The sequence below is a fragment of the Xyrauchen texanus genome, chromosome 7 (genome assembly GCF_025860055.1).
Source record: "Xyrauchen texanus isolate HMW12.3.18 chromosome 7, RBS_HiC_50CHRs, whole genome shotgun sequence".
NCBI lineage: Eukaryota > Metazoa > Chordata > Actinopteri > Cypriniformes > Catostomidae > Xyrauchen > Xyrauchen texanus.
The window spans coordinates 42,699,148-42,723,533 of record NC_068282.1 but is presented as its reverse complement, the minus strand read 5'-3'; the positions used below and the strand labels follow the sequence as shown (position 1 = coordinate 42,723,533).

At 38.5% G+C, this 24,386-nt stretch overlaps 1 protein-coding gene across 4 annotated transcripts; it reads right to left on the bottom strand.

Moving 5' to 3' along the window:
* Positions 1–533: 533 nt before the first annotated feature.
* Positions 534–22,754, bottom strand: ilf3a (interleukin enhancer binding factor 3a). Of its 4 annotated transcripts, none has more exons than XM_052130237.1 (19): positions 22,682–22,754; positions 22,091–22,261; positions 21,635–21,752; positions 20,571–20,770; positions 20,175–20,340; positions 19,869–20,016; positions 18,821–18,912; positions 18,388–18,483; positions 17,763–17,874; positions 17,581–17,678; positions 16,020–16,119; positions 14,927–15,007; positions 11,220–11,407; positions 10,419–10,565; positions 10,172–10,297; positions 7,157–7,300; positions 6,134–6,233; positions 4,010–4,354; positions 534–3,908 (listed from the first exon to the last, which is right to left on the bottom strand). In XM_052130237.1, exons 2-19 carry the CDS (start codon positions 22,243–22,245, stop codon positions 3,769–3,771), a joined length of 2,556 nt encoding a protein of 851 aa, XP_051986197.1. In that variant the 5' UTR covers positions 22,246–22,261; positions 22,682–22,754; the 3' UTR covers positions 534–3,768. The 4 variants fall into 4 exon arrangements, with proteins under 4 accessions (XP_051986197.1, XP_051986198.1, XP_051986196.1 ...); XM_052130238.1 differs by having other exon boundaries at positions 536–3,908; positions 16,035–16,119; positions 20,571–20,773; XM_052130236.1 differs by having other exon boundaries at positions 537–3,908; positions 20,571–20,773.
* Between the last annotated feature and the right edge of the window lie 1,632 nt (positions 22,755–24,386).

Here is a 24,386-nt window from a genome sequence, read left to right as displayed (position 1 = left end):
AATGAGTGTGTGTGTGTATTTGTGTGACTAGCCATGCTCCCAAAGCATGTTCCCACTGACTCAGTGACCCCAGTTGCATGTGACAAATGCATTTGTTTAAAACACTCCCAGTAAGACTACAACCTTTCCACCTCAGTGATATTTATCTTCATTTGTCACTCTAAAATCTGTTAAATTCACTAAAGGGGGAATGGAATTTTGGTGCAGTAAGTGTAGTACTAATAAAACTTCGACCATCTGTGAATATGAGTTGGAAACCAAATGATAAACAGTTCAAGACTAAATTTACCATTTCATTGATTGGATGTTTCTCCACTAACCGTCATTCTTAGATGAAGACAAAGATCAATCTGGAATTAAGGATATTCAGATAAATAAGGCTTCAAAGACAGCAGTGTTATTGACTTTATTCACACCACTCATCTACAATGTAAACATATTATTCATATACACTAATATGCCTCAGTTGCTTTTGGTGTATTCTTTGAGTTAAAATCAGCTCTTATATTCATTCAGATGGGATCATTACAGACATTTTGTAATATTTTGATCAAATCAGAACAGATAACAACACAAACATGTGTAACTTTTGAATGAGATATTTTTACGGTGATGTACCATTAGATGTAGAAGGGATATTAACATTTTGTGGTATGGCATATTATGTTTTGGTGCCTCTGGAGTTTGTGGCACATGCTGCTGGATTTTGGCACATCCAGTGGCACTTCCGGTTATTAGAGGCAGGACTGGTCGACTGACACATGCCACTGTATTTTAAGGCATATTGTAGATGCTGTCAAGAGAAATGCTGGAGCTCTGTCAGAGTGACCATCGGGTTCTTGGTCACCATCAAGACTAAGGTCCTTCTCCCCCAATCGCTCAATTTGGCCAGGCGGCCAGCTCTAGGAAGAGTCCTGGTGGTTCCAAACTACTTCCGTTTACAGATGATGGAGGCCACTGTGCTCATTGGGACCTTCAACGCTGCAGAAATGTTTCTGTACCCTTCCCCAGATCTGTGCCTCGATACAACCCTGTCTCGGAGGTCTACAGACAATTCCTTCGACTTCATGCCTGGTTTGTATTCTGACATGCACTGTTAACTGTGGGACCTTATATAGACAGGGGTGTGCCTTTCCAAATCATGTCCATTCAACTGAATTTACCACAGGTGGACTCAAATCAAGTTGTAGAAACATCTCAAGGATGATCAGTGGATACAGGATGCACCTGAGCTCAATTTTGAGTGCCATGGCAAAGGCTGTGAATACTTATGTACATGTGATTTTTTTTTCGTTTTTATTTTTAATACATTTGCAAAGATTTCAAACAAACTTATTTCACATTGTCATTATGGGGTATTGTTTGTAGAATTTTTAGGAAAATAATGAATTTAATCAATTTTTGAATAAGGCTGTAACATAACAAAATGTGGAAAAAGAGAAGCACTGTGAATACTTTCCGGATGCACTGTATAACCCATCCAGCAGACATGAAAAGAAATAGGCACGAAAGAAATTTACATGTACATGGCGTGTAAATAGTGTCAATAAGAATGCAGTACCAGTTTTCTGGGAATTGAGGTTGAGGTCAAGGAGAAAAAAAGTGGGAGATAAAGTTTGGGACATATGCATTTATCTATCTTCATCAGATCACACAAAGAGAGATTGTGTGTTCACACACGGAGATGTTATCTGTAACTTTACCCATTCACACACACATAGATATTATGTGTAAGCCTTTGTCAAATACTTAAGAGAATGAGCACTTAAATACACAGTTTTATGTACAGTATACTGTTGTAAAAACATGCAATGCACATACAAGGTATGCATTGTTGCAGGGAGACGTTAGTGCCTTTCCAAATACAGAACTGTACCGTTTACCTCTCCCTAACCAAGAACACAACATCAAATAGTGTTCTCTACAAGAGGAAAATAAAATGCCATCATGTCCATGTCAGCAGAGGTGTCTCAGTGGTACCCTAGAAAGTACAGATACTTTGGTTCAACTCATTTAAAAAAAAAAAATACATACAATTCACACAACAGCATCCCTCATATTTTGGAACAACATTGGAAAAACCTGCTTCTAGAAGTTTTGAATCTTGACATCACAGCTGGTGGTGTGAGGATGTCCTCATAGATAAAATCTATGCAAAAAATAAACATACCTCAAAAGAAATTAAACTCATTTGTATGTTGAAATTTCTTTGCATTCATATTTACAAACTAAAACCCTTCACATCCATAACCTTATTTATACACTAACAAAAGCAGTTACAAATGCAGAGGCTGTGAATGTTTTAAAGTGAATTAAGTTTCATTCTTTCAGGTTGAAACCATTAAGTTATTAGTTTAAAAGATAATGGAGCCCAGAGATCTCCAAATGGGGCGAAATCTTTAAAAGAAGACGGGATAAGTCCATAAGGGTGTTGGGCCAGCTCCAAGAGGCAACATTTCCATATGTTTAGGGAAAGAGTTAGGGGTTAAGAGCTCCCGCCCCTATTTTGAGCTCAGCCTGCAGCAGTTTCCTTCTAAATCCCCCTCCCCATTTGCTATTGTTAGGGGGACATTCAGTGACCATGTTTACAGGCACTTAAGCGGGCTATTCCAAGGTTTTTGTGGCGTTCTGAAACATCATGTAAATGAGAACACAGATTTCCTTGCGCCATTTAAGGGATTAATAAGTGAAAGCGGTTTAGCACACATAGGTTTTTCCAAGAGTGTGTATGTGCGTGGAACACATATCCATACCCATTTATAAACATCACTGTAAAATATCGACGGTCCCTTGCGTTTCCATTTATGCACTTGTACAATGAAGAATACAAGAGTTTTACATAAAAGGAAACCCCACTATTGCATCGCAATTCCACTGCAGGTCGTGATAGAAAGGTAAGGAAACAAACACGGCAACAACTCTGGAATATCTGGAAATAAAGCGAAGCAACAGAGAACAAAATAATGAAGTCTTGCGCGGATACCATGTTTGATATTAACACAAGCATTGCGGGGAATTTACGTTGCTCTGGAGAAAGCTGCTTACTGACTGAGCCTCATGTATACGGGAGTAAAGAGTATGCCACTTGAACAATGCACGTAAACAAGAACGCTGCTTTCTCGCAATAACCCACTTTCTGGTGTCCATATAAACGTAGTCACTGTTTGCTGGGTATGAAGGTTTTTTCAGTTTTGGCAATGACTCAACGAAACAACTAAAAAGAAAAGTTTATTTCTGCACTGGTCAGCGTTATAACATACAACATCCACCTGATCCAGAAACATAAACGTTCTGTAATTTGCCTATTGAACAGTGAATAGCTACATTGTACATAAATGACCATACTGAGATTGAACATCAAGTAACGCAAACCTCTTAAAACTCAAAATTAAGAAATAGTTAAGTGGTTTCTATTCTGCTAAAATATGATGAGCGGAAAAAAACGAGGATGGTCATAAATATATCTTGGGGGGAAAAATAACAGAATTATGCATCAACATTAAAAACTTCCACTTGACTCACACAAACCATTTAGGAACAGACAGAAAGCAACATCCACCATCCTGATATTTTATTTCCTGAAACTAATGGTGAATCAAAACCACGCTAACTCTGTTGAGATGAGGCTCAGTTCAAATGTCAAAAATAAACACACAGTATAAAATCTCAAAAGCTTTAGAGAGTGAATGCAGAATTACAGAAATTGTTTTCTAATTGTTTGAATAAGCATCTGTACATCCCCTATATGGGAAACCAAACATGGTATATTTATCTGTAGGTGTACTCCGTGTTATTGGCTCCACTGCTGTAGCCACCCAGGTTGGGGTAGGCACTCTGGGTAAAGCCATAACTCTGGGGTGTGGTACCAGGTGGTCCAAAAGTTGCTGTACCAGGTGGTCCACTGTATGCTGTTTAAGGAAAAGAGTATAAAGAAAACATTGACAATCAATTACACTGCATGTCAGCTTAAACTTATTCCTGTGTGGCCAGTCATTCAATTGACACTCACCGGCATAATTGAAATCAGTTGGTCCCACACCAGGGGGTCCTGTTACACCAGGTGGCCCCATACCCATGCCAGCACCCTGATATCCATAGCCATAGTCTGGTCCTACAAGAGGAGCTTGACTGGAGTTTTTGTTCAGGTTCTGATTTTGGCCCACATTAGTGGGTTTCTTGAATTGTGAATAGGATTGGCTGAACTGATTATAATAGCTGGTCATAGGAGGAGGGACAGCCTGGTAGGTGGCTGCGTTTGCGATAGAGGCTGCCGACAGGTCCTGCTGGGTGTTCATAGGTGTGCTGGAGGTGGTAACAGATGAGGTTGGGGCGACTCTAGCACTATCGGAGGACCCTGGAGAGATTGATTAAAAAACAAAATGAACTAGATATCTACATAGAAAATAGAGTTAAATATTTTTAAATATTTCAAAAATCCCTGATATATCCAGGTTTTGCATGATTGCAGAAAACCTTTAATTCCCTTTGTTCAGCCCCACCTCTTTAGCATTTTCCATGTTTTGTCATTGGATTGTATTGAAGCTACTGAGAAAAGTTGATCAAAACGGATTACGTGTGGGAGCACAGAAAGTATTTTTCATCAAGAGCTGGTGCGATTCTACAGCACCCTTTACCACGTGAAAATGCTAGTGAGGTGTATTGCGGTCACTGTAAATGTTCGCTTTTCCAACACCCATGGAGGTAAATTGGACCTGGCAGATCACATTCAGACAGCTGACACGCTGCACTTTCATGAAACAAGTGAGCGTCAAATTGGTGTACGTATAATTCTACTTAATGTTTTTGTTTCAGCTTGTTAATAATTTGTTGAAATGTGTAGCTGACATGAAATTTCAAAAAGTGACAGCTCGCATTATTTCACATGCAAGTTCATGACATTTAAAGGAAATAACAGATACTTTTAACAATAAACTTGTCACCCCACATTATAAAGAGGCTTCAATGAGATTAAAATAGTTGTAAACTGAATATAAAATAAAACATTTCACATGTATGTGTGTATATATAGCGGCACCCCTTCCCCAGTCCCGTTTTAACACTCAAAAAATCTGGTCACCTTATCTATAATGCGATGGGTGAATGACACTAGAAGATGGTCAGGTGTCATACAGAGATATTTTTAATGACCGTGTTGTCTCTTGGAGTTTCATGAGCAAAAAAAGTATATCAACAAGTACACAGCATGAAGGTTAAGATCTTTAAAATTTATGAATGAAGTACTCTTTTAAAATCTCCCTGCTCTTCTTCCAATTGTTATGATAAACACTTTAAAGTACTTAAGATAACTTCTGGCAGTTCTATAACCTGTAATCACTTTTCCAGCTAATTACACTGACATCAGCACCACAGATATCTCTACAGAAAACACTATACCTGAAGTTCAAAGACAAAAAATTTCAGGATGACTGCGTGCTAGTGGCTCTGTGGCATAAGGTGAATAAAGATACAATTTAAAATCTAAGAAACGGCACCACAGTATTCAGGGTTTTTCCTGCATGGACAATTTTTTGATGGATGTAGAAGCAAAATATTGTGCCGCCAAAGCAAATATATTCATCTTTCAATCATGAAGCTAAATACCGCCCATTGTACAAAGGTGCCTGGGTTGTTCGTGGCAGGCAGCAGATGCCCTAACCCCGTCCCCACTCTAATCCTAAACATATTGAGCCTGTAAGTCTGAGTAGCCCAGAAACACAAGGCACTTTTCTCCCATTGCGGATAAATACGCTCCCCATGAACCACTGTTCAAATATCCAAGTACGCAACTGAAGACTGGTTGCTTCATCAATAGGATACGGATCACAAGTGTAAGTCAACTGGCCTTCCATCAATATCGTGCCACAGAATTCCAGATGCTCAGATGATCACTCCTTTTTCAAAAATTCAGACTGCATCAAAATGTACTTTCTAATGTATATCTGATGTCACTCTACAACTGCAATACTGCCTTGTCCTTATAATACAAGCACAGTGTTTGTGCATAAAGAAACTTTTTGCATGCTTCAGCATTTTTCTTATTTAGAGTGTCACTCTAAATAAGAAAATCAAAAGCCATGCTTAATCAGAGACTTTTCTAGAAACTGAAAAGCAAGGTCAGATGTTAAGGGTGTACCTGCAAAATTTGAGCCAGTGTTGTTGATTCCTCTACCTCTACCACGGCCTCTACCTCTACCACGGCTGCCCGCATTGTACAAACCGCCCATGCCATAACCCTAAAGGGACAAATATATATATTTATATATATATATTAGGGCTGTCAATCGATTAAAAATTGTAATCGAATTAATTACACAGTGTCCCGATTAATTGCATATACAAATATTTGCTGAGAAAGCCCCTCATATAACAATAACTCAATATATAATGATAATACATAGTTATATTTAAATATTTAAAAATTACACTATATATATATATATATATATATATATATATTCAGATAATTAAAATGCATTACATTCTTGTAGCAGAAGAGTTAATCATTGATAAGACAATACAAAAAGCTGCTTTAGAATACAATGTATTGGTTACTACTATATTATGGATCATAAATCAATCATTGGCACACAGTTCACAGCAATCCATTTCACAAGTGAATTTGTCAGTCAGTTGGAGATTTATTATGAGGGCTTGTTTAAGGGCCCGTCAATTTACATCTGCGTCAGACGTCTGGGGTGTGTTGCGTCATAAACATAAAATGTTTAGGTCACTGTGTCAAGTTAAATATAGTTTAATACTCAATCTTTAAACACATCTTGAGATCCCTTAAATCGCATTTGCGCTCTGAGTGTTTTGAACGCAAGAACGTAACGCATGTTTGTGTTGTTCTGCCTATTGAAGTGTTTTCTTCAATGTATAAACTGAGCGTTGCTCATACAGCTGACATTTCACTTACTGCCCTCTGGAGTAAACAGGTGGTACTACAAGCTTGCATTTCTCAGGAATCTTCCTTATTATGGTCCGTGGCCATGCGATTAATTGCGTTAATTTTGTGTAAAATTAATCGCACTGAATTAACGAGTTAAATCGACAGCCCTAATATATATATTGTTTTTTTTTTAATGACTGTAGACAAGGATATGACATTTGAAAAGGGAGAGGCTAAGAGAGGATGCAGGCTGAACATTGCCTTTACCATGGGAGGAAATCGTTTTTTCTTGAGTGGGTCTGCAGGAGAACCCTCTGGAAAGAGTTGTTCTAAAGCTGCAAGTGCTGCATTGGCTTTGGCTAATTTCTTATTCGATCCAGAGCCTTGGAATTTCTGTCCATCAACCTCTACCTGAAAGAGGGAAATCAAACAATCAGATTGCATCTTATTATATATTTTAGCTGAGAGCATACAGCAACAGTGAGAATAATGTTTTGAGCTATTGCATAGGGAACTAAACCGGGATGTCCCGATAACCAATATCGCAATTGGGTCCGATACCATGCTCATGTACTTGTACTCATAAAAATGCTCCGATACCATAAACAATACATCTGACGTATGAATGTAATTGCGTAAACATTCAGTGCACAAATTAAAATCACATTACGTCCTAGTGAAATGATTTAAACAGTTTGCATGTACTGTGCACTTCAAATGTGAATGCTTGTGAATGTGTGAATCTGGTGTTATGCAGACAGAGACAAAGTGCTCATACCTTTTAGAGTCCCTTAGCACATACACAGAAAACACCATCATGAGTATTGCACATTCTGTTTGTAGCAGATGACCACAGAGAGCACCAATTCACTTTAGTGTGAGGCACATACAGACTACATATTTATTTAATTAAATAGCAGCCTTTTGCAGTTTAATAATAATTTTGAGTCACATAGATTTTCTGTATTGAGAAGCTAGTCAAAGCAACGCAAACACATTCAAATAAAAGCTCAGAAAAAATAAAGGGAAAAATGTAGTTTAGTTGCTTTTTTCTCTTCCATTGCGATTCAGATATCTGAAATCTCCGGTATTGCTTCTTTTGCATAATCAGTTTACAATATCTTAATATTATTGTTTGGAACTAATTGGGGATACTCCGTAATATGTACATAAACACAAATATCCCAACTACACATTATTTCAATAAAAATTAATAGCTTAAGAAAAACTTTATTTTTTTACCTAGTTTACTGGATAGTGTAGCAGCAAAATTAACAGTAATTCCAGTCCAAGTGTTCAGTAAAAGGCAGTTTTTGTTTTTTTGCTAATTGTTTCAATTTTGTATCTGGATATTAGAGGGATTCAGATCTATTTTTGTTCAATTTATTTGTAAGATATCAGTCCACTTTTCATTCACAGTTGTTTTTTTGGAACTCATTCAACTTAAATTTGTTATAATTTGTAAACAAATAATAATTATTACTATTATTGACTTTAATAATTTTAAATACAACAGTAATATTTCTCAATCGTGATCCTTTAACTTTAAAACCCTCTGGCTTTTATTTTGGCATTCTAAACTCTCCATGAAGTCATGTACAGTATGTGTCTGTTTGTAGGCAAGCTCACAGTAGTTGAATTCACTTATTCAAATTTTGTCACCGGAGGTGCATTTTTACCATTCTAAATGCATATTATAAGTGAATCAAACTATTGTGCATCTACATCTGAGATGTTTTTCGTGAGTAGCGATCAAATATTTCGCACCGTGTGAAGGCTAAAAATAGCCACGGGTGTGTGTAAACAGAGCAGCGCCATTCACTAAAGGGCTGGCGCAGCATGTGCATTTTATATATTTACTTATTAAACACAGCCTTTTGCAATTTACGGAGCTATCGCACATTTTAAGTGGATTTGAATAAAATGAATGAGTCATATGAACTACTTTAATGGTGTTTTTATGGTTCTTTTGTGACATTTTTGCAGCTTGACAGTAATGAACATGATTAACACACAGTATCGGATTTGGATTGGGCATGTCGGACCGATACCCGATCCGTCTAAAAACGTCAGATCCATGTATCGGATCAGTGCCATCCTTAACTGTAACTAATAAATCACTAATAATTGTGTTATATTTAAGCTTTCTCTCACATCTGTGCTGCTCTGTTATGCAGCAATTTATTTGACAAAATATTACTGCAATGTTGTATTTTGGATTGTGCTGCGAGTAGGGTTGAAAACCGGTTACATTCTTTACAAAATACTTGAATCGGATGATCTTCGTGACTTTCGGTTCTGTTAACGGTCCCCCTGCGTACATTTTCCACCAATGCGGCTGGAACCCCATACTGAAATTCTTGGACAATGTTTCCAGCAGTGCATATCTGCAGCAGCTCTGCCCTCTATTGGGTCAAAACAAAAGCGTAAAAAAAAAACACACACACAAACAAATGACTTATGAGCCGGTGTCGTAATTAAATGAAACTTTCCTAAAACATGTCTTTAATGCATTTTTTTTAACTAAACATGTTAATTAAGTATGTGAAGCCAGTAAAGTTATTGTAATATGTTAAAGATACACGAGTTTTGTAATAAAATTAATTTATAAAAATTAATGAATGGAATATGCAATCACATTTCTTGTTTGTTTAGATACAGCATCAATTACTGGATTGGATATTGGTCTCTAAAAAGCAAGCAAACACACCTTTAACAAGAATTGTATTAAATGTATGATTTGTTATATCTGCTCTGTAGAAATCCTAAAGGATTTCATCATTTGGCAACAGACTGCAAAGGACAGTAAATCCAATAAGAATTGCACTTCTCATTTTCAAGAAATTCGTTAAGGAATCAGAATCGTTAAATTCCTAATTATTCCGATCCCTAGCTGTGAGTTTCGGTATAAAAGCAATTCATTTGATACAAATAAACAATATTATGTTGAACATTTATTATATTTTCAGTTGATTGATGTTTTAGTGAATTAATTTATTTAAACACCCTTTTGATGATAAGTGAAAAACCTTTGATATGGAATTTCAGAAAAAGAAAAATGATATCGGGACATCCCTGGCTTAAATGTTATTAAAGACTGAAAAAAAGAGACATTATGAATTAATAAATGAAACTAATGAAATGAATACTACTATGATATTTCCATGTTATCCGTGACAGTACAAACCCTGTTTAAGGCTGAAAGCAGGTTGCTGAGAACATAAATGTGCCATCTACATTGCAAACCCTGGAAGTGTACTAGCATTAGTCAACATTTCCGACCTCAATAGTGAAGGTCTTGTCGTTGAAGCGTCCCTTGACAGAAACAAGCTCATATTTCAGGCTTCGGCGCTTCTCATTGAGCTCCATGACAGGATTTTTGCCATGTTTGGTAAGGATAGGCCCACCCTGCAATGAAGTATGATGAAAATGGAACCAATCTTGCCAATCCAAACTCTTCAAAATGTACAAAAGCATAAAGCCCCAAAGCTTTTTACTGGTTCAAGGTTGATTATGGTTGGGCACTTACCTCAGCACCATCTTCAGATCCAGTGGGTGTGGCTTCATCTGCTGAAGCGGACTTCACAATTGGGGCTGCAGCTACACCTGCAGCCTGGTTCTTAATTTCATCAGTAGTCTTGATCTCTGACATAGGAACACCCAGTGCCAGCAAAATCTGTGTTGTGGACATGGCAAAGAGAAGAAATGTACACAAATTCCCAACACAAGGCTATTTATTTCATACATATCAGTACAAACACAAAACTGATCTCTTCAGCATTTTCAACAGTAAAAAACTTTGCCTTTATGTCCTTAGGCAAAAATACAATACCTTAGATACTGGAGTGGGATTACAATGTTATGTTCACAATGTGCCCACAGACTGTCTGATGCATATAGCACACATAAAAGGCAACTTTTTCAAAATTGCAAGCTACAATCCGATCTGTTGTCTTAACACAGTCACAGTGTACAAGCGGTTACAATGAACCCTATGGGTAAGTAGTCACCACTGGATTTGATGATCATTGCAAGATTCATGGAAATTTACTTATAAGATACATCTTGAATATAAAGTATCTTAAGCAATGAATAAATGTGTATTTTCCTCTTTGTTTGACCCATAACTAATGTTTACTATGTTAAAAAAAAGGTTAACTAGTTGGTTCCTTCACATGTCAAATGGTTTCTTTAAATGGACTGTTTTTGCCCAGTTTCAGCTGCAATGTATGCCAGAATTTATGCAGCTAGTCAAAAATCTGGCTACACGAGAATTTTATTTTGTCCTCTACATACAGCTATAAACTGGATACTGTATCAAGGGACTCACTTTCTGGGCTACATGAAGCTTGGCGCTGCGTTTGGAGGGGCCTGTAGCCTCATACGTTATCCCGTCCACCTGGACAGCCATGGTGAATTGAGGTTCATGTTCAGGCCCAGTCTGTGATGACAGCTTGTAGAGGGTCCCAGGTCGCAGCTGGTTCAACTTCATAAGGGCGTTTGCTGGCTCGGTCTTTTCTGCAGGAGGAAACGGAAATATGGTACAAAGAACATATTAAGTTGGGATGCACAACTAATCGAATAGATTACAATTTGAGCTTACACAATCAATTAATCGTGAAAAATGTCACAAATGTCTATTGAGGTGTAATCCTGTTGAGCAAAACAACAACATTTACAATGTGTTTGTTTACTGCAGCAGTGGAGCACTCAGCCATCACAAATATATTTGTTGCTTGATTTCAGCATCTAATTTTGTCAATTTGAACCATCATGATGAACATAAAGATTCAACAACTAAGACATAAACTGAAAAAGTTTCACAGACATGTGACAAACATAAATGGAATAATGTGTCCCTGAACAAAGGGTGGGGGGGTCAAAACTAAAAGTAACAGTCAGTATCTAGTGTGGCCACCAGCTGCATTGAGTACCGCAGTGAATCTCCTCTTCATGGACTGCACCAGATTTGGCAGTTCTTGCTGTGAGATGTTACCCCACTCTTCCACTAAGACATTTGCAAGTTCCCAGATATCTCTGGAGGGAATTGCCCTAACCCTCACCCTCCGATCCAACAATTCCCAGATGTGCTCGATGGGATTGAGATCCAGGCTCTTCGCTGGCCATGTCAGAACACTGACATTCCTGTCTTGAAGTTAATTACGCACAGAACGAGCAGTATGGCTGGTGGCATTGTCATGCTGAAGGGTCGTGTCAGGATCAGCCTGCAGGAAGGGTACCACATGAGGGAGGAGGATGTCTTCCCTGTAACGCACATTGTTGAGATTGTCTGCCATGGCAAAAAGTTCAGTCCGATTATGCTGTGACACACCGTCCCAGACCATGATGGATTCCACAAAATCGCTCCAGAGTACAGGTCTCGGTGTAATGCTCATTCCTTCAACGATAAACGCAAGTCTGACCATCACCCCTGATGAGACAAATCCGCGACTCGTCAGTGAAGAGCACTTTTTACCAGTCCTGTCTGGTCCAGTGAAGGTGGGTTTGTGCCCATAGGCAACGTTATTGCCGGTTATGTCTGGTAAGGACCTGCCTTACAACAGGCCTACAAGCTCTCAGTCCAGCCTCTCTCAGCCTATTGCGGACAGTCTAAGTACTGATAGAGGGATTGTGTGTTCCTGGTGTATCTCGGGCAGTTGTTGTTGCCATCCTGTACCTGTCCCGCAGGTGTGATATTCAGACATATCGATCCTGTGCAGGTGTTGTTACACGTGGTCTGCTATTCCTCATGCCTCCATGCAGCATGCCTAAGGCACGTTCACGCAGATGAGCAGGGACCCTGGGCATCTTTCTTTTGGTGTTTTTCCAGAGTCAGTAGAAAGGTCTATTTAGTGTCTAAAGTTTTTAAAACTGACCTTAATTGCCTACCATCTGAAAGCTGTTAGTGTCTTGACCATTCCACAGGTGCATGTTCATTACTTGTTTATGGTTCATTGAACAAGGATGGGAAACATTGTCTAAACCCTTTACAATAAAGATCTGGAAAGTTATTTGGATTTTTACAAAATGATCTTTAAAATACAGTGTCCCAAAAAGGGACGTTTCTTTTTTTTTTTGCCAAGTTTATTTACACATGTTAAGTTTGCTTAAAATAAAAGCAGTTGAAAGTGAGAGAATGTTTCTTTTTTGCTGAGTGTAAAAAGACATGAGAAAAATAGGCACAAAGATATTTTCAAACTTAAACAGTGCATTCAATGTTTTTCACGATCATGGTACAAAATAGGGCCTGAAAAGATTTTTTTTTTTAACAAATTGTCAGTTCAAGTAGTTGATCATCTATTGCAGGAGGTAACCAAATAAATAAACTTTTTTTTTTAGGTTTGCAGTTTATTCATTAAATTTAAAATATCAAAATAAAAGCAATCAATAGATTTAAATGTTATTGGATTAGACTCATAATTTTTTGGGCTGTTCACACAATGCATTTAGCTTCAGAAAATGAAATGCCAGTGTATTACTTACTGGTTTGGCAATTTGTGCATGGTGCTCAAATTTATAAAAGTCCTTTTACCCATAGAAAGAGATTTAAAAAAAAAAAAAATATATATATATATATATATATATATATAAAACTGCATCAAAACACACCGGATACACAAACATTGAACTCAAACCAGCAATAGTTAAATAAATAAAAAAAATGTCCCCACACTTAGATGCTGCTGGCCTGCACAGTCCACTGGTGTTCACATTTCAACAAATTAGGGTTTCACTCAGGTTGATATATTGTTGGTTGAGCTTCGGTGATAATTAAATTCCAAATTACTTTGCAAATGACTACTTTTGTTACACACCCCAACTGGGTTTGATTTACAAATAAATTACCCATACAGGGGGTCTTTGTAACTCAGACAAACAGGTGCTCCGAGAGGGACTTTTGTAAGAGATGCAGCCCTGATCAGTTCCAATCAGTTTTTAAGAATCACATAATGAAATACTTTATGTAAAGCATAACAAAAATATTTTAAATAATTATATGCATTAACATGCGAACTTGGCTCTAGTCTAAATGGTCTAGTCTTAAAACTGTTTTCATATTCATAGATTTCTAGCAATGAACATATACATTAAATCTAAACTCAATTGACAAAGAAAATGAAATAATGTTGGCATATCAGTACTGATAACCTTGTATTCCAAGAATTAAAGAAAATAAGTGTTGAATAATTTTCTCTTACAGTAACAGGGTTGCATGCAAGAGTTGACATATTCAAGGTTCATGACATCTGAGGACACGCCAAAATTCCCATCTTAAGGGGGAATACAGACATTTTATTTTTAAAACTAGCCACTTTCATGTAAGGTATTTTTTATTTTAGATAGTGTATCTAACATTTCTAATTCTCTGAACAAAACAAAACATGCGAATTATGCCTTTAAAAAGAGTAATTGTACAACACTGTGTACCGTATTATTCACACAATGCACCATATACAGTTACAAGAAAAAGCATATGACCCCTTTACCTGGATTTCTGCATAAATGGCTCACAATATTATCTGATCTTCAGCAAAGATCACAATAATATACAAACACAGTCTGCTTAAACACAAAAAACAAAATGATACATTTTCATGTCTTTATTGAACACTGTAAACATTCACAGTGTAGGGTAGAAAAATTATGTGAATCCACAGGCTAATGACATCTCCGAAAGCTAACTGGAGTCAGATATCCTGGAGTCCAATCAATGAGAGAAGAATGGACCGCCTGGTCCATGTGCAGGTCTGATCCGCAATTACTGGAATCGTGTGGTGGAGGTCGCTGCTGCCAAAGGAGGGTCAACCAGTTATTGTATGTTCTTTAAGCAGACTGTGTTTGTCTATAGTTGACTTAGTTGAAGATCAGATTTTTTTTTGACCAATTTATGCAGAAATCCAGGTATATCCAAACAGTTCACATACAAATATCTGCAACTGTATGACAGCTTTATTATTCAGAAAATTATCAAATTAGAAAACACAGAACACAAGGGTAGATTAGAATGCCAAGAAAGATTACATTTGAGATACATACCTTTCTTTGGAAACTTCGGCCTCATATCAGGATCTCCTGCTTCATAAGCTTCCCTTGGTCTCTTTACTGGGGCATCAGGCACTGCAATTTAATTAGATGGAAGAGAACCCTTAGCATGACAGCCTTAAATTATTAACATGACAATTAAAAAGTCACAGCTACATTGGACATTATGGAAAACTGGAAATTCCTTGCTTTTTATACTCGTGTCCTATGACTGTTGTTGTCATAAGGAAAATGGGTATGCTTAAATATACAATAGATCAAAGAAAGCCATTTTAACACGTTTCCATCTAGTATTTAGGCCCCGTTTCCACCTGGTATTAAGATGTGTTTCTGGCGATTAGATCTCATGTGGTCAGCCCTAAGAACAGGTCTAAACCGTTTTGTGATCTTATCACAAACATACAAATGTGGTCAAAACGAATGTGACCACATTACATTTGAGGTGTAAACACTAATCCATCCAGAATGAGTCACAGCCGCAGTGAAGCACCACCCCTCACCTGTCAATCAACCGCTGCGCAAAAACAAGAGCTTAAACTTTGCAGTTTACGAGCAGCTTTCAAAAGGAACATTTAAAAAAGCGGATACATCCACAATCACGAGAGCTTCATGGATATTTAGGGTGTCTGATATCATTACAGACGAGAAGCACGAACACCCAAAGCTCCTTTAATACATGTAATACATTAAAATATTGGATTATTCTGCTTGACGTGTTGCACATCTGGAGAAACAGCATGCCGTTTTTTTTCACGCGTTCCTTGTCTTTTCTGACTTTGTTGTGATTTAATATCATGCAGTAACACACTGATGTCGTCATAAAACAGAGACCCTCCCTTCCAAATCCGAACACAAGTGGTCACAGGAGACGCATTTGAGTGCCCAGGTGTAAACAGTGATGTATCTCACCTGACCACATGTGATTGGATCACCCGAGATGCATCGGAATACGAGGTGGAAACAGGGCCTTAGAGTTAGAAAAAGGGTGGAAAATAGTCAGGTAAATTACTATGTGGGACGCAAGTATCCTTTACTAGAAGTTGACTTTAAGGGGGGGATGCTACAACAGAGTACATTTGTCAAATACCTGGGATTTTCTCACCGAGCATTCTAGCGGCTTTGGAAGTGAGGCGGTCCATTCCAAGCACTTTGTAAAGCTGCCCAAATGCTGACAGTCTTAAGGCAAACTAGGGGTGAGAGGAAAACAAATCAAATGTTAATGCACCAAATGTTGTTTCTCCAATTTTCTGAAAAAAGTACACATTTTGCAAGTCACCTACAAATAAAGAATGCTAGGCTTTAGTCAAATAATTATAATAAAAAAGCTTGTGACTTGTGAATTGTTTTAATACTAACAATCTTATTGGCACTTGAGGTTTAAAGCCTGGGTATGCTACGTTTTCCTGCGATCTGGATCGCACCTGGCCGACTGTGTTGCCTTAAGTATACTTTTCCGAACGTGAGCGAATACAACTGCTTTGTGACTACTCTTTTATTACAGTAAATGGCTAACGCATTATGAAATTTGCATCACGCATCAGCAACACGGACAACTGAAGTATACTTTGGCCTTTAACCTTCAGACATGTCCCCTTAATCTGCTATAGTAATTCTTTCCCTTTCTTAATTCAAGTTGTTTTAATATGAAAGTGGCAGCAAAGAACATAAATCTACAAACAGTGGATCAAGAACTTAAAATGGTAGTTCACACACACGGAAAAATCCTGTCTTTACTCACTCGCACTCGTGTTTGAGAAAAATTGCAAATCTTCATGCGGCTCTTTTATACAACAGTTCATAGTGACATGAATGTCAAGCTCCACAATGGACAAAAAAAAGGAACATGACTATATTTCTATATTTCACAACTTCTGAAACCATACAAAAGCTTTGTGTGAGAAACTGAATAAAAAAAAAAATATATTATTTACAGAATCTTTTGTATAAAGGAAATGTGTTATGATGAAGAAAAAAAACAGCACATCAATGCATCACACCAGATTTGCAGTAATTGTGCTAGAACTTAAAGGACGATTACCAATTAGTTGATCAATAGCTTTTAAAATAAAAATAAAAAAAAACTGTAGAATCCTTCAGGGCTGGCCAGCATAACACGAAGGAAAAATAACGGTTAATCTATCGGTTATCTGCAAAAAAAATCTATGCTGCTAGTTGTCGATAACCAATAGTTTCAAAAACACAATTAATCTGTAAAACCAATATATCGATCTACCTCTAGTCTGTAGATACACAGAATAATTGTAGGTGATGTACTAGTTGGAATGGAGAATGAGATTTCAGAGCAGCAACAAAGGGGAACATTATCAGTCTGTTCCTCACACAAAACTATTGTATGACTTGATACTTAAAATATAGCATAAGCATAAAATATATATAAGTTGTATTGACTACTTTTGTGGTGAATTTATGATGTTTTGTCCTTGACCACCATGGTCACCATGAACTGTTTTTGGGCTTGAAAGATTCTTCAACAATTCTCTTTGTTTTCTATTGAAAAATAATAACATGCAGGTTTGTAACAAGGTTTTTCAGTTTCTGGGTGAACTTTCTTCAACTGCCTTGATTTGTACTGAGTCTAGACCAGAATACTCTAAAAAGTCAAGCTATAATATTGAATTCCAAAAAACCTGTGCACTCTGGGTAATGTCTTCTCGCTGTTGCTGGTTAAGATGGGTGGCGGCGTCGTTGCTCTCCCGCTCACACGGATCAGAAATGCCTGGACCATCTGAAAAAAAAATCATACTCCGATCACACAAAATACATAAAAATATGCTTAGACACCTCACAAAAACACAGGCAATGGCTTTACCTTCCATTAGTATTCCTGATGCAAGACACTCTAGAACTCTCCGGAATGCCTCTCCAGGTCCCAGCACCCTTTCGCTGGTTGAAATGGCTTTTTGACACAGCAGTTCAAGAACCTGAAAAGAAAATTGATTATTAATGTGTAAGGTTAAATCTGCACAACAGGTTTCAGGGAATAATTTAGGAAATAAACCTATATGGTGGTTCTATGTCCGATGATGGTACCGATATCTAGAGAGCAGGGTGGTCGATACAATTTATAGCAATTGAGACATACACAAAGTTGCTGAAATTAAATGGACTTGTTTTACAAAATATTGACTCAAAATTGACTACAAACTATATGAAAACAGATAATGACCATTATGCATTGACAAAGCAATCTGGTTTATTTTAGAAAAGACTCAGACGGAACTGAATCTGCAGTGTATCGGCAAAGTCGGCTGATGTCAAACATCACAAAAGGACCACATATTGGCCAATTAATCAGCATGGCCAAAATAACGATCCAGCAATGAAAAAAAACTTTCCTCAAATATAATTTATTAATTTATCCCTCAAAAGAAAACATTTTCAAGGCTTTATAGCCATTAAATATCAGATATATTTGCAGTATGTGGTTGACTTACCCAGCCTTTGAGGGGGGCCCAGGTTGAAACACGGTTACACAAGTCCCGCAAGATCCGAATCACGATAACACATGACTCAAGTTCGGAAACTTTAGCCTATTGATAAAAACAAAAAAGCAATACTGTTAACACAGACTACTACATCTTGGCAAAGAACTTCTAGAAGCTTAGAGAGGACGTTTTGCTCTAAGAAGATTGCAATCTGGCCAAATAATAGCTTCTGACCTTGACGAATAAATTGCAACCTGGGTAAGATACATCTAACAAATTTGATCTGTACGGAAACATAGCATTTATGGACGTTTCTATATTTAAACACTCTTAAAAGCATTTTTCAGAAGAGATCATGGTCTAAATACATGTATGTTTCCCAGGTCAGAGGTCAGATTAAGTTACAAGTCGACTTTTAGACAAATAAAGACGGGATGCAAACCTGGAACCACTTGGCCTGGCGGAGAGACGCCAGAGCAGCCAGGCATTTCTGCCTGTCCAGAGCGTCCTGGAGAGAGCTTTCCGCGCACGGTTCTAGTGACGAATGGAGTAAGAAGAGAAGGTACAGTTTGACCAAGGGGGGTTCTGTCATCCGGGCAGGGGGTAGACGCAATGTTCACGTGCCCACAGGCAAGAGGAGGAGGGGGAACTGTTTGTTTTTGAGGTAATTTAACTTGGCAAGACATCATTCACTGTAAATGTGTACGTATAACCTAGTAGACCTGACGGATTAGAGTTCATTGTTAAAAAAAAAAATAGACATGTTAACTGCAAGATTAACTGAAAGTTTCTTTCAATAATGCAACATTTAGAAACTTCACACCCCCGTCCTCTTTGGGCAAACTGCAACCCTCCCCACCCCCTTCCGAGACAGTTTCCAGTTGGTCAAAAGTCCAGCGCCCCTAAAAATTGACAAACTAGAAAGTTTGGTTGAGAAAGTCAATTTGCAACCACAGCAACAATAACAATACTTTGATTTAAATGCACTCCCTTGTGAACAGGGTAAATACTGCAGCAAAATACATGTGGCATCTGTTCTACAAGTGAACAGATTAATTCGCAAAAATGGATTTTACTGGAACGGAACTGATGAAAAGCTGAAGTCTCTACATATGTAAATAACTTTTGCACTCTCAGACTGGTGAAGGATCTAGAGTTTCCAATATATTACATATAGTTGAGTATGGAAAATATTAAAAAAATATATTGTAAAGCATCATAAATAAATAAAAAAGAATAAACAGATACATATTAAACTGAATTCATTTTTGCTGCAATGCAAACCCTTTTTATCGCTTAAATACGTTCGAAAGATTTACAAGTTCTTTTCAATGATACGCTGAACAATAGCAAAAAAAAGGGCAATACTTAAACCATTAAAAGCACCCAATATTTGGGCCAGATGGAATCACCACTGATCCACATGACATCAAATTTTAATGCAGCTGGACTGTAAATGGTCACTCCAAATGAAAAGCTTGATTTCAAACCTCCAGCTGCCTCTTTTTCAACCTGCTCCCTGACAACGGGCGATGTCAGATGGATGGTAAGTTTCAGAAGAGGCTCCTTTGTGCTCGTAACAATAATAGCAGCTTTTTGGATAGATGGGTTGATGACGTATTTGTCTTCAGTAACATCCTTTGATGAGAGGAGGAAAGTGAGAAGTAACATGTCAATTAATTTGTCATAACTATTGGTAACCAATGCCCAGGCCCGCAGAATTCCACAAAACTGGACTTGAAACAATCACAAAGTTTGACACATGCCTCGCCCCTTGAAAGTGACAAATACACAACCTTTATGAACTCTGAGAGTTTTCCAGAAATCAGCCTGAGCAGAGAACTGGTGGGCATGTCTCTGGAGAGAAGGACCAACTCTAGATCCATATCTTCTTTCAGCAGGAGTCCTTTTGCCACCAGGCCCACTCTTAAAACCCCACGAAGTTTAGTCGGAGCCGAATCACTGCACAACAGAAAACATAAAGACACCTATATATGCATTACTGAGACACACCTGCTGTGATGTGCACATTGATCAAGTCTAAAGCTGGTTTGTGCAATTGCGCAAACATCACATTTGTGATGCAGTGATTTGTAGTAAAACAAAATCAATATTTTAGTAAATACATTGCCCATAAATTAAGGATGCCTCTTCATTAATTCTCCAAGCAGTAGACACAGAGAGACACACACCTTGCAGTAGCACCAGCAGCATCGCTCTCTTTTTCCTTTAGCCAATCAGAGACAGCCTTCAGGCCATGCTCCATGTGAGACACCACGTTCTGCACCGCATCCAGCTGATCTGCTGATGGATACACAGCAGAATGCTTGGCCCTGATGTAGCGATCCTCATTCAAAAAAGTGCGCTGGGGTGGTGGCTTCACTGGGTGATGCTGCTGTTAACAGATGAAGTTGAATTAATGACACTTGAGTGAGAATGTTCCATTACTACGTCCCATATTCCAATGGTCTCATGTTATTCTAAGCAATCAAGAAAGGTCTACTAGATTTTCAGAAAACTTGAAGTCTATGAACCAATTAATCATTTACCAGACAAAGAGAAAGACATGTAGAATTAATTGCATTGTTAATAATGGTTCTCCTGGAGGCCTGAGTAGCTCAGCGATTATTGACGCTGACTACACCCCTGGAGTCGCGAGTTTGAATCCAGGGCATGTTGAGTGACTCGGTTGGTAGGGAAGGTTGAGTCACATGAGGTAACCTCCTCGTGGTTGCAATTAGGGGTTCTTGCACTCAATGAGGCGCGTGGCAAGTTGTGCGTGGATCGCAGAGAGTAGCAGGTGCCTCCACATGCTGTGAGTCTCTGCAGTGTCATGCATAGCAAGCCACGTGATAAGATGTGCAGATTGACAGTCTCAGAAGCGAAGGCAACTGAGATTTGTCCTCCGCCACCCGGATTGAGGTGTGAAACCGCACTACCACGAGGACCTACTAAGTAGTGGGAATTGGGCAGTCCAAATTGGGAGAAATGGGGATTAAAAAAAATAATGGTTCTCCTGTTAATTTCTTCTCACTTTATGCAAACTTATGTCTGCAAATTATTATAATTTTTTTTTACTACGAGGACCTACTATGTAGTGGGAATTGGGCAGTCCAAATTGGGAGAAATGGGGATTAAAAAAAATAATGGATCTCCTGTTAATTTCTTCTCACTTTATGCAAACTTATGTCTGCAAATTAATATAATTTTTTTTTACTGACAACAACCCACATTTATAGGAATATACGCAACTTACCTCTCCTGGGCGCAAATGCTCTTCTTCCCACTTTCTGTACTCAACTATGTAATCATTGTACAGCCTGAGGTCTTCCTCATAACACAAGCAGTCATACCAATAACGCAGCTCTTCATATCTGCAAAATAATTGTGCAAAGTCGTTTCATTTGCATCTTTTGAGTTTCCACAAATAACTTGATCAATTAATGTCTGTGGTTTTGAGTCATTCATGATTACCACTTCTAGCCAATGAAAGCAAATTTTAGTGTTAAGCGTAACTAGAAAAATGTATAAACTACTATTGAAGTTTCAATGTCTTCATGACTTTTATACATTTTAGCACTTTGTTGCTTTTCCAGACCTCCCAGTCAAGTTTTACTGATTATCCCATGGCCTCTGAAAGCATTTTTTTAAGCATCTCTCATGGTAAGCACAGCCGTTTTGAGATATTACAGTGTAAGAATGGACCAGGTACCGTTCGAAGTCCTGAGGGTGAAGGCGGACACCCTCCTGAATAAGATTATCCCAGTAAAGCAGCTCCTCATAGGCCTGGTGCTCGTCCCAGGCGGGTGGCGGTCGAGGTGGAAGAGGCCCTTCCCTCCTCCTCGGAAAATTCCTCATTTGAGCCATAATCTTCAACAATGACCTGCACACAAGTCCCACAACGTACATGGTTAATAATCCATTCAAATAGACGACTTCGTTACAACACGCATGGTGTTTGTATTGTGGGTGTTAGCCTTTTGCGTTTTAAAAAACATAGCGTTCCTAAGTTAAAAAAAAAAAAAAAACCGGTAGAACTTCTACTTCACAACACTACAATTAATACTAATAAAGCATTTGTTAATAACAAAGCATCTACTGCACACTAGATATGATTCAGTCGCGTTAGCACGCGTGCGGAGAAGCCGTTTGCTAAACCTATGCTGGAAAACAATCGAACGTATTTACCCACTCATCCATTACTGTGTAATCAAGACCTTCTATATTTCCTTAGAATGGACGTAAATATGGTGGGTGCAGTTATTCACTTATGTGTAAAGTTACTCGGGTTTGTTTTACTCACCGTACGTGCTTTAGTCAGTCAATTAACGCACTAGCGTTCCACTTCCGGGCCGCGCGATGACCTTACAGCGCATGTGCAGACAAAAAATAAGTGCGCCTAGCGGAATCACGAGGAACTGCATGCACGGACTGAAATGAGTAAACCACTACCGAAGTCCCTTTCAAGGCAAGTCAGTCCACTCGGCGGACATATTAGGAACGCTTCCGGGAAGCTATTTTTTGTGGATTGGCTACAACGGCATACAAACGTAAATACTTGAATGGGAAAAGTTGGTCAAAATCACGATAAAAGAACGTTTTAAATCAGCAGTTAAATCTGGTATCATAAAATGGTATCATAAATTGTGCTTCTTTAGCTCAGGTCACGCTAAAACACTTTTTTTAGGCCGGTCCAACTAAAGCTGCATACACACTGCCAGCTACTTTGTTGCTGTATGTCGCCAGCGGCTTGCGGTTAGGTCGCTAGACTAAACAGCACTGTTTCTTTACAATTATTATTATTATTAAAATATTAGGATCACGTGAGCTCTACCATCTTCTACCATCTTCTCTCATATTGCCTGTCGCTCCCGAAAGTTGCTCTTCATTTGAAAAGTTAAACTTGTCTCAACTTTGTCGCTGGACACGCACATCTGGTCGAGCGAAATAAGGAGCGACAGCCAAAACAAGAGAAGACGGTAGAGCTCACGTGATCCTTCTCTCTCTCTCTCAGCTCCTGCAGTAAGATTAAGATTCAACTTTATTGTCATTGTGCAGAGTACAGGTACAATGAAATGCAGTTGTTTTCACATATCCCAACAAAGCTGGGGTCAGAGCACAGGGTCAGCCATGAAACAGCACCCCTGGAGCAGATAGGGTCAAGGGCCTTGCTCAAGGGCCCAACAGTAGTATCTTGGCAGTGCTGGGGCTTGAACCCCCAACCTTTCGGTCAGTAACCCAGAGCCCACCCTCTGCTGGAGCTAATCAAACTGGGTCCTGTCAAGCTTGAAGTCCTGTCGGACTTCATTCAGCCGCAGCTCCTGCACCAGCCAGTGGTACTCACCTTGCTGACTCCGAAATTTAATGGTTTTGTGGACAAAGACAGACCGGCGTTTGCGATTTTGCCAAGAAAAGTGATTCGCTGTCAACAGCAATGGAATGGCATCCGGGAATGTCATTTATAAATGTTACTAGGCAACCAGTAGTGGGAACTCCCACTAGCGACCTAAACGCCAGCCACTGGCGACCTGCAGTGACAAAGTCGCTGGCAGTGTGAACTCAGCTTGAATGCAGCTTTAATGTGCATACTCTTTCTCGAGTTGACTGTCAAGCGATGTCTGTATCTAAAAGATGGTTGTTTATTTTACCTGTAAGGCGGGACTTCCTTTTCTACATCCGCCATAGTGGCCGTTTCAATTTCTCCCACTTATTTTAATACTTTTTTTGGGCAAACAGTCTTTGCTACTACCCTGCTTTCCAAAAGGCATAAATGTTCAGAGGGCACTTTAATTGTCATACAATATTGTTTCAAAAAGAGTCTCCAAAAAAAAACTTCAGTTCTGAATGACCATTAGTTTTGAGCCTCAGACCATTCAGCCCACCAAATCTTTTGTAGAGAAAAGCTGTCTTCGAAGAGAATAGAGCTTAGGGATCAGTGCTGGATAAATTACTTTCAAAAAAGTAATCCACTACTGATTATGTCTCTACAATTATAATCTGATTACTTG